Source organism: Gamsiella multidivaricata (assembly GCF_025024155.1).
Source record: "Gamsiella multidivaricata strain RSA 2152 chromosome Unknown BC939scaffold_118, whole genome shotgun sequence".
In the NCBI taxonomy this organism is placed as follows: domain Eukaryota; kingdom Fungi; phylum Mortierellomycota; class Mortierellomycetes; order Mortierellales; family Mortierellaceae; genus Gamsiella; species Gamsiella multidivaricata.
In genome coordinates, this window is record NW_026251826.1 from 186 (window position 1) to 10,834 (window position 10,649).

At 47.0% G+C, this 10,649-nt stretch overlaps 3 protein-coding genes across 3 annotated transcripts; 1 reads left to right on the forward strand and 2 right to left on the reverse strand.

Annotated features, from left to right (window-relative positions):
• Window positions 1-2,077: 2,077 nt before the first annotated feature.
• On the forward strand, window positions 2,078-3,993 carry BC939DRAFT_468349 (uncharacterized protein). Its single transcript, XM_051557902.1, has one exon. It carries the CDS (start codon window positions 2,163-2,165, stop codon window positions 3,867-3,869), a length of 1,707 nt encoding a protein of 568 aa, XP_051406686.1. The 5' UTR covers window positions 2,078-2,162; the 3' UTR covers window positions 3,870-3,993.
• A 996-nt stretch (window positions 3,994-4,989) lies between these two features.
• Window positions 4,990-5,415, reverse strand: BC939DRAFT_468350 (uncharacterized protein). Its single transcript, XM_051557903.1, has one exon. The coding sequence runs from the start codon at window positions 5,386-5,388 to the stop codon at window positions 5,161-5,163; it is 228 nt and encodes a 75-aa protein (XP_051406687.1). The 5' UTR covers window positions 5,389-5,415; the 3' UTR covers window positions 4,990-5,160.
• Window positions 5,386-8,873, reverse strand: BC939DRAFT_34590 (uncharacterized protein). The gene is made up of 6 exons (XM_051551659.1): window positions 8,365-8,873; window positions 8,189-8,272; window positions 7,790-8,098; window positions 6,990-7,696; window positions 6,682-6,861; window positions 5,386-6,580 (listed from the first exon to the last, which is right to left on the reverse strand). Exons 1-6 carry the CDS (start codon window positions 8,723-8,725, stop codon window positions 5,453-5,455), a joined length of 2,769 nt encoding a protein of 922 aa, XP_051406688.1. The 5' UTR covers window positions 8,726-8,873; the 3' UTR covers window positions 5,386-5,452.
• Window positions 8,874-10,649: the final 1,776 nt, after the last annotated feature.

Consider the following 10,649-nt stretch of genomic DNA (forward strand, 5'->3'; position numbering starts at 1 on the left):
TCCCAGTGGTGATGTTTGGTGACTTTGGGCAGCTTGGGCCAATCAACAAGGCTCTTGATACCACAGACTGGCTGTGGAAATCTGACGTCTATAGGAGCTTCCAGCGGATGGATCTTTTGCAAGCCTGCCGACAGTCCACGGATCCAGGATTCAAGTCGATGCTTGACGATATCAGGCGCGGGGAACTGAATTCTGCCATGGCCGGCGTATTCTTGGAGATATGCCGCGCATCCAAGTCCAAGTCTGTTCCTGACGACGCTGTCCATCTGCTATCGTACAAGAGAGAAGTTGCCGGAATTAACCGCAAAAGGTTGAGCGCTTTACCTGGTGAAGAGTGGGTCAACATCGCACGCGATAACGCTGGCATAACTAAAGATCCAGCTAAATGTGAGGCACTCGAGAAAGAAACAGGATTGTTGACAGTTTTGCGGCTGAAAATCGGAGCGAGAGTCATGTGTACGTCAAACGTAGATGTTGCCGGCGGCCTAGTCAACGGGACTACTGGTGTGGTGATCAATATCTTCGGGAAAAACGTTGTACAGATAAGGACGGACGAGGGAGAGAGGATGTTCAATATCCGGCCAGAGCCCAGGTTGACAAGAAGCAATGGTCAAGAGCGGCTACAAATCCCGTTGGTGCTCGCTTGGGCGATGACTATCCACAAATGTCAGTCGTTAACTCTGCGCAAGGCTGTCGTACACTTGAGCAACGTGTTCGCCTCGGGTCAGGCCTACGTTGCTCTGAGCAGAGTTCGCACAAGAGACGATTTATTCATCGAGGGTTGGAAGCTCCGTGGTCTGCTCAACGTGAAGCACGCTATCCAAACCCGCTTGACCAAGGAATCCGAGGACGCCAGAACCGCAATTGACGACAACATAGAGGAGTTGGAGGAGCGAATAGCAGACCGATCAAGGACTGAAGTGGAAGTTTGGGACCATCGCCGAGAGATTGACCCAGTTGAAAGTTGGGAAAAAATTCGTAATGTTCACGCGCGGCTTGCCGATCGGCAGGATGGTGGTGATGATGGAGAGTCTGATCGACAGGATGATAGTGATGATGGAGCGTCCAGTCAAAATTGGAATTCTGACGGCGATGTACCCTATGCGAGCTCAGTGTCCGCGTCTGAATCGGATATGAAATCGGTGTCGAGAGTGCCTCAAGAGTATGAACCAAGCTCTGCTTCTGAGTACAGTGAAGATGATGAGTCTGACAGAAGTTCAAATAGTGATAACGATGTGCCATTGAACGGTGGATCGAGTGACACAGTGGAGACGAAACAGGAAGAGTCGCTGATCGGGAAAAAATTGCCTGAGACAGGATTCAATATTATCCGCTCAGAGAAGAGGAAGCATTATGGTGCCTCTGACAGCGGCAGCGACGTATCGGACGGACCTACCGGAAGTATGAGATCGAGCATGTTGCTTGCAGGACAAGTGATGAGAAGGAGGCCGTTTCTCAACCGATCGAGGAAGCGGATCCGCGAGGGATCATCAGATGATGACAATGAGGACGATGGAGCACGAGTCTCCCATGGAGCAGTATCGCTAAAAAGAAAGGCGTGTGACGATATCGGAGCCTTTAGCCATATGAAAAAGATGCGGGAAGATGAGGATGCATCAGTTGAAGGCTACGAATAAAGTCATGAGATGTTATAATTGAGCATACCGTGTATTCATTTGGCCTATTCAACCATGTTGTGCTTATTGCGTGTCGAACATACTTTGGACAACTATTCTTAGATTGCATTTTCGGGGGTAATAGGTTTTTCACTACACTCTTCGTATGTCATTTCTGCATTTGGACATATGGCAATAACAAGTTGCCATTTCTTTGCGTGCTTTATGTCCACGGCATGGCATGTCGAAATCAGGCGTAATGACGTCCTTCTTTTTTACCTGCGCATTTGAAACGTATGAGTCTTGCGGAGATTCTGGCTGAACTAACTATTATTAATTTGTGGCTAATTCTCGAAGAGCTCAAAGTCGAAAAAATTAGCTTCATGTGACTGACAACACAATCTTAGAGCTAAAAACTATATAAGGATGAGACCGAGGTCATTACACACACACCCAATTAATGATAATCTCGCTAACCATTGCCACCCTCTCCCCGTATTTCCTCCTTGTATAATACTTTCTATCACGCCTGTTTCCATCCTCTCAATGTTTGACATTCCCGAGCTACTTGACAGAGTCCTTTCGCTACTCTCAATGCAAGACTTGGCACGCTGTACCCTGGTGAACAAGCAATGGTATGATGCTGCGATTCCGTATCTGTGGCATACCATCCCTCCTCTATGGCCTGCTCTATGGTCCAAAAGTTCCTTCCAAGAAATAGTCCTGGGAGATTATATGCAAGCACAAAGGCACCAAGAACATCCATGGCCAAAGCGAGATTTGTTCAAAAGCGGAGTTAACGCTGGACGGAAGGTTCCTGCGCGTCAGTCAAGTCTTTCCAAGTATGGTCCGTGGATCAGAAACCTCTCCGGTCCTCAATTTCTCTTCAAGGAGCTAAAGAGTACGAAAACGATGCCTGGTCAGAAGGAGCTTCTTTCCCACTTTCTGAAGCACTGTGTCGGTGTCAGGGTGCTCTCTCTCAATATTGACTGGGATGAGCGTGATCGCTTCAACTGCCTCCACAAGGTTGTTGCCGACAGTATCGCCCCGAATCTACGAGAGCTCCGTTTGTGTGTTAGCTCATCATCTATAATGGACTCAAGATGGTGTCTCTACATCATGTCTCAATGCTCGTCTCGGTTAGAAAAGCTAGTAATCAGGAACGCTGAAAAGTCATACTACCTGGGCCATATTGATCCAGACAGGCTACCCGTTGCAACTGGAACGCTTTGCGGACTCAAGGAGCTTGTACTCGACCATTGTTGGTACAAGGAGGATGCATCAAGCTGGGATTGGTTCTGGAGGAGCTGTGGCAATGTTGAGAGACTGGAGCTCGGGAAGTGGAGTCGTCTTCTCATGGACGACATGGAAGCCCGTATAAGAGACTACCTTCCTAACGTTGATAGCATCGTTTTCAAAGATAAGAGGAATAGTCAGGCTATCGCCCCTCTGCTTTCCGCTTGCACTAGGGGTTGGAAGAACGTTCGAACAGATGTTTCGTTGGATCCACTCGCCTGTGCTGCCTTGATTAAACACTGTGACACACTGGAAACAGTTCAAGTGACGAATCTTTTGAAGTCTTCCAGCAGAACTTTGCGCCACATCCTATCCTCCAGTCCAAGACTCCAGGTCATGACCACCACCGATGACAGGTGGTATTACCAACGCCGGTTCCCATTCCTCAAGGCCCAGGATTTTGTCGATATGCGCCACGACTCAGGAATTTTGACTCCATGGGCAAGCGAGACGTCCCTCAAGGTTCTCAAGACTAAAATCACCTGCACTCCGAGGCCAGATGTCACCGAGCTGTTGGATGGACGACAGCGCATTGGTTTTCCTCCAGGATTCCATATCCAACATGTTCAACAACGGGTCTACGAACGTCTTGCAAGGTTCATAAACCTGGAAGAGTTGATTTTAGGACATGGCACAATGGTAAAAGCAAGATATGGTACTCACTATGATAACTACCGCGAGGATTATCAATATGAGTGTCTCGAGATGACCCTTGAAAGCGGACTGGCTCAGCTAAAGAGATTGAAGAACCTCCGAGTGTTGGATGTTCAAATGATGGCTCAGCGGATCGGTCTCAAGGAGGTGCAGTGGATGACTCAGAACTGGCCGAAGCTGCAAGTAATCCAAGGTCTTCACGATGATGGCGACAACCTCAAGGCAGCCGAATGGCTGTGGAAACACTCTCCTATGATTACAGTGGAGGTGTCGTCCAGGGCTTCTATTGCGCGACAATTCTGAATGATATATCGAAGGAACAGCTCTATAGTCGAGTGACACTAAAGCCATCGAAAGAAATATATGTCTTATGAACTGCATTGTTGGTGATAGCATTGATCCTAGTATAGTCATTGATATAAAGCACCTTTCTTTCTCATTGTGTTCACTCATATCGAGCAGGTTGAAAGGGTCAACCAGCGTTTATTGTTTTTGTTCTTTATCCTTGCGACAGCTATACAAACAAAGAGCGCGCTACCAACATATATACACAAGCCACACACATCCTACACAGCAACATATACTCTTTTCTATTACTTCGGTTCCTAATTACCATGCCCGACCCAGTACCTACTGGAGACCTCTCTGGGATTGCTTCGGCTATGCCTTTGCCCGAGCACACTCCTCAATCGCAGTCCCAGCCCTCCCTGAACACTATGCTAGATATTCATGAGGGCGGATCAATTTATGGGAAGAAACCGGGTCGGGAAAAAAAAAGTTCGCAAATTGCGGCAAAACCTTAATTTATTGGCAAAAACCGGGCAGCACCACACCTCACTTTCCCAGCCACACCTCAATCCTTCTTCTAAAAAAAATTAACCGCGGCTCATCTCGATCGATGTGAATATAGACAGCTAGAACATTCTCTCAGCCACATTCTATCCACTATGAGAGCCACACGCTAGCCACAACGAGAGCCACTGTCAGCCACAAACCTTAACTCAGTCCTGTGCTCCTTTGAATCTGTTTTTCTTTTTTTCTTTTTCTTTCTCGTTTTCTTTTTCTTTGTCTTTGGGGTTTGTCTTTTTATTGTCCTTTTTTTTGTGTTTGTTTTAGTAGCATTAGTTGTTGCTGTTGTTGTTTGTTGTTGTTGTTGTTGTTGTTGTTGTTGTTGTTGTTGTTGTTGTTGTTGTTGTTGTTGTTGTTGTTGTTGTTGTTGTTGTTGTTGTTTTTGTTGCTGTTGCTGCTGTTGTTGTTGTTGTTTTTGTTGCTGTTGCTGCTGTTGTTTTTGTTGCTGTTGTTGTTTTTGTTGTTTTTGTTGTTTTTGTTGTTTTTGTTGTTGTTGTTGTTGTTTTTGTTGCTGTTGCTGCTGTTGTTGTTGTTGTTTTTGTTGCTGTTGCTGCTGTTGTTTTTGTTGCTGTTGTTGTTTTTGTTGTTTTTGTTGTTTTTGTTGTTTTTGTTGTTGTTGTTGTTTTTGTTTTTGTTGTTTTTGTTGCTGTTGCTGCTGTTGTTTTTGTTGCTGTTGTTGTTTTTGTTGTTTGTTGTTGTTGAGAATGTCTCTCGGGAAAGAATTCAGCAATGGAGGTGGTGAAAGTTAAAGAAAGTCGATAGGAGTGATGTGAAGAACAATTGAGAGGGCGGATGTGGTCGGTGAATTAAGATGTGGAGAAAATGCGAGAGTAATGGCAAAGGGGATAATGGGCGGAGTCGAAGTAAGAAAAGGTGTGTGAACGCGAGATATGGTGGCAAAAGGAAGTGATGTGCAGGAGATGGAAACAAACAAACTACTTGAAGACAAGATTAAATCAACTCGGTAACACATCAATAAGAATATAAAAGTGCATTTTATTGAGTGTCAAGTGGGCAGAGGAAGCTGCAATAAAAGATTAGCTCCTCTGCTTTTTGGAGCAGTCCTCATCGCCGCTGTCATCGTCGTCAACAGAGCGCTTTCGAGCATTCTTGAGTCGATTAATAAACTCTACATGCTCCTGGGGGAAAATGTCGCCGAAATTGTCATCGCTGATGTTGATCACGACCTGCTGAACACCACTGGGGTCCTTTGGGAGTTCTGAAGGTGCTGGCAGCTTGTCAGTCCATTTGGTAGGGTATGCAACAATCATACTGATGTAGACGTTGTCGGGACAGTACTTGCGAAAATTCTTTGCGTGGCCCTCAATCTTGGCTGCTGAGACTGTGCTGAGTGCATCATTCCAATCCCTCTCCGAGAAGTTAGACGACCCTTGATGCAGCTTCATCTGGACAAAAACTGGTACAATCCTTTTCTTGTCGATCCGAATGAAGAAAACCAAGTCTGGTCCCGACGGCTTGGATTTGGGGAAGAAAAATGGCGCGACAGGCATGTTGTTACGGGTTGATCCATGGTTGACATGAGCGTCCATGAACTCCTCCATCGACATCATCCCGTGAGTCGTGCCCTGCTCGAGTCCAGGTTCCCTCCAGCCAACAACTTCCACCTTGCCGACGAGAGCTGGACACATATCAGAGATGGGGGGCTGATGCGGCCACTCCGATAGAGGTCGTGTGTTGAACGTCTCACTGAAAACCTTCATCATGAACCGCTCAAACACACATCCCTGTTCAATAGCCGTCGACTTTACCATACGTTTCCGCATTTCCCTTGCGAAGTAGGGATCGATAGCGGCGAAATAGTTCTCGACAGCTTTGGAAACGAAGGGCTCGTTCATCACGGTAACAGCTCTGCCGCGGATGATCTTGATCCGACCGAACGCATGCTCCACCAATTGAGGATCTACCTCCTTGAGGACAAGGTCGTGATTCCCAAACATGCAACGCTGATACATAAGGAGGCCCAGCATGCTGTCGATAGACTCCACAAGCTGATCCTTGTATTTGTTGTGTTTGTCGTGGAGGCGAGATATCTCGTAGCACAAATTGCCTTTGATGTGCCGATGCGCCCAAGATACCAGCCTGTCCTCTGCATCCTCGATAGTCTTCTTCCATGCACCAGGGTCGCTGTATTCGACAACCCTTTCCTATAGACGGAAAGACAATAAGACTGTGAGTACTGAGCATACTGTGCGTTCGATCGCTTCATTGCCTCTTTTCTCTTCGAGGTCATCTCAAGTTGACATACCATTGCAGCTATGGCCGGACGATAGCGGCCCGCAAATTTTTGGAACAGCATCTCGACTGCCTCCTGCGAGAGATATTCGTCCAAAGCCAGCTTTGACTGCTCGTCGTGCAAACAATCCCGCACTCGGGAAATGTACGTATTGATCGACTCCTTGTCTGACCAACCTGGGAATTCAAGATACTGGCGTTGTTTTGTTTGTTTTGTGGTGTAGGTAGAAAGAAGAAGTAAAAAGAGTCAAACATTAGTCAGTCTTTGAGCTCAAACGCGACTGAAAGACAAGCCAGCGTTAATAAAGTTGAACTACTCACCTCAAAGGTAGTCGAGCTGTCCTTCAGACCAGAACCTGAGCTCTGAACCCAGAAAAGGGTATTTATTGACAAGCCTGTGCCACAGGTAACCAATGTAAGCTGATCATCACCAACGTCCCGAAAAGCGTGTAAAATTGGAGACAAGAGGGGTCGCGGGGATTCGTCTGAAGAAGACATCGACTGGAAGTCCCCGTTGAATTCGTCGCCAAGAAACTGAGCTTCGTCGTGGACCACGAGGAGCCTAGTGTCCTCCTTTATCTTTGGTAGACCTCCGTGTTTGATAATGTAGTGTTTCGTGTCTTCAAACTGGTTGCGGACCAAATCGGAAAGATCGATCTCACGGTGATGTCGAAGGTTGAGAAGTTGGCGAAAGAGGCTGTTGAAGATGTCCTTGAAAAAAACATGCGGGCACACTTGCAGGAGAGTCCACCTTGCGCTTGTAAATGTCTCACTGCTGTCAGCGACTTTCAAACAGTGCTTGAAAATGAGGAGTCGGGAGAGGAAGAGCAGTAATGTTGCCTTCCTTGCAAAGGCGTTATTGACTTGTCGGTCGACAATAAAAGATCCTCGGGTATCTTTCAAGTATTTTTGGACGGTAGAGTGAAGCGTGATCATGTCGCTGGAGCCCCAGTCGTCGCTAGAGGCATTGAAGTAGAACCCCCAGTGCTGAGATAGGAGCTCGATCACAGCGCGGGTTTTGCCACAGCCTACATGAACACGAAGGGATGCGGATAAAATTAGTTTGTATAATTAAGTGCTTTTTGTTATTCAGCAACCACACATTACTCAAGGAACCTTACCGGAGACCCCGAAAACGGGTATTTGCGGTCGATTATTCTCTTTCATCATGTCCAGAATAGATCCAGCCGCATGATTCCTTGATGTCAAGTCAGGCGTGGATGGGTTGGGGAGGTCCATAAACAGCAGACTCGGTCGAGATTCAGGTGCTTTTCCGAACCCACGACGCCACGCTCTTGGTAAACCACGAATGGGTCCTGAAGTAATAGGTAGAGCCCCTTCGCCCTTCACAAACGCGTCGAGAAAGGCGACAATTGGTCCAGGAGCAAAGAACTTGTCCGTGATCCGTTTGATGTCAGCATGGAGATCGCCTAATTGTATGGAAAGCGAAGGCAGGTGGGTCAGTTAGATATACAAATAAAGCAAACAGAGAATGACGCGTGAAGAGGAACGGCTCCTACCAGACAGAGGAGTGCCAGGACGAGAACCATCCGAAAGATATCCAGGGAGTGGAGTGGAGGCTCGAGCAGGGATAGGTGCATGGACTATGTTAGTGCAATTGGATGAGTGAATTAAGGTTAGTACAATGGACAAGCTCACGCGCAAGGAATGAATGAGAGCAACGCGTGTGCATTACCTGGAGGAGGTCGCTGGACGATGATGTGAATCGTTCTCTTGGCTGGGTTCTCGTTGAAGACGTCAGAAAGTTCACGTGTTGCTTTGAGCTTCTTTTTGTCTTTGGCAGGTGTATTGTCGAGAAGAACGGGCAAGTCCTCGTCGTCGTCGTCGTCGTCGTCTGGGATCGAGACACGCCAAAGGGTAAGCTGGTCTGCATCGACATCACTGAAGTTGTTGGTCTTCTCGGCCTTGATGAGTTTCTTGAGGTCATCAACAGTGTCCGTTGAGGCAATCTTGACAGAAAACGCATTGGGTGTGCCCTCTCCATCAACAAGACAGAAAAGGTTCAGGAGGTTGTCGGTCATGGTATTGCGAAGCATCAAAGGAAAAGAAAGTGCAGGGAAGAAAGTGAGAGTCGTGGAAGAGATTTGGGTGTAGAGAAGGCAAGGAGTAAAAGAAACAAAAAAGAGAAAAGGATGCAAAATGGAGGTTTAAAAGGAAAAGAAAGAAAAAAAAAGATGAAGGACGAAGAAAAGGCGTGGGAGTGGTGGCACAGGCGATGAGGGTGTGGGAATGGTGGCAAAAAGAAAGGAGTTGAGGGTGGTGAGAATGAGAAACAAAGGGAGAGCAAAGTCAAAGAGAGAGCATGGGAGCAGTGACAAAGGTAATGGGCGAGAATGAACAAGGCAAAAAAAAGGGGGAGAAACGATAAGAAAAGACGGAGGAGGGTGGCACAGCAAAGAGATGTGGGAAGAGTGCGCGTGGGAGAGACAGAAAAAGGAAGAGGCGCGGAGGGTGGTGGTAAAGGGAGTTGGATAAGGGCGATGAAGGTGTGGGAATGGTGGCAAAAAGGAGAGGTGATAAAGGAGGTAGCTAGAAACAAAGAAAGACAAGTAAAAAGAGCGTGGGAGCGGTGGCAAAATAATTGTTATTTCCTATACCGCGGGGAAATAAAAATAGTGACGTCACCAACTCGCGTTATTTTTTTTTTCTTGCTTTTTGCCACCACTCCTCTTTCATCCTTCCACCACTCCTCTTTCATCCTTCCACCACTCCCCACGCCCTTTCATCTCTTCAACAGCAACCTCATCTTCACTCCCACGCCTATTTCATCACTACATTTATACCCGACCCTCTTTTCGTCACCCGCCACGCTCATCGTCGCCCTTCTGTTTCCCTTTCTTATCCTTTACTCTTTCCATCACCTTCTCTTTGTACCCTTCTCCCTTGTTTACCTTAATCCTTCCCCTGCACATCTCTCTCTCTCTCTCTCTCTCTCTCTCTCTCTCTCTCTCTCTCTCTCTCTCTCTCTCTCTCTCTCTCTCTCTCTCTCTCTCTCTCTCTCTCTCTCTCTCTCTCTCTCTCTCTCTCTCTCTCTCTCTCTCTCTCTCTCTCTCTCTCTCTCTCTCTCTCTTCCAAGGTATATCCTTAATTGATTACGCCATGCATGAGCACATTGTCATGAAGTGGCCCGCTTCATCGGCTCCAGCAGATATACTTCGGGCTCTGCCGAGTCATGAAGTGGTTACGACAGTTGCGGTCATGCACGGCATAGATGTTCCACTGAAACGCAATGTCATGAAGTGGCCCGCTTCATCGGCTCCAGCAGATATACTTCGGGCTCTGCCGAGTCATGAAGTGGTTACGACACTGTGGTTTTCAGTTGATGCACTTGAGAGATCACTTTCAAGAAGTGTATACTATTGACATGCCTCTCTCCCTTGTCTAATTTAATGTTACTAGACATGACGGTGCCGCAAGATTGGCTGAAATGGGCACAGAGATTTGATGACGATGAACATGTCTCCTTCCAGAACTTCGTTACTAAATTTAACTGTACCGACCAAACGACTGCGACCGAAGGCTTTCTGGAATTGCTGGAGTCTGATGTAATTCGACAGAAAAGGCGAGATGCACTGAAGGCATCCTTCAACTATTTCCGCATAAATGATGAGCAACAGTTCTGGATTCAGCGCACTGCGGAAGTCGAGTTTCAAATGTCTGCCGCACGTGCAGGACTTCGGATCAACAATGCTGGAGAAGTGGAGTCCAAAATTACTTGCGCCAATGTTCTCTCAAAAAGACACGAAGTACTAGAAACTCGCCAAGATGATTTGGACATGTCTTCACTATATTCTCTTCCGGCTCCCAGAAAACCCAGTCGCCTTACCTCGTTCCTCCCATTGAAGCCTCAATCTGTCAAAGACGGTAGGTTCAATCATTTCTTCAAAGAAGGTGTGAGGCTACCTCTTATATCTAATTATCCGTTGTTTAATGTAATTTAGTAAAATCTTCACCGGCCCT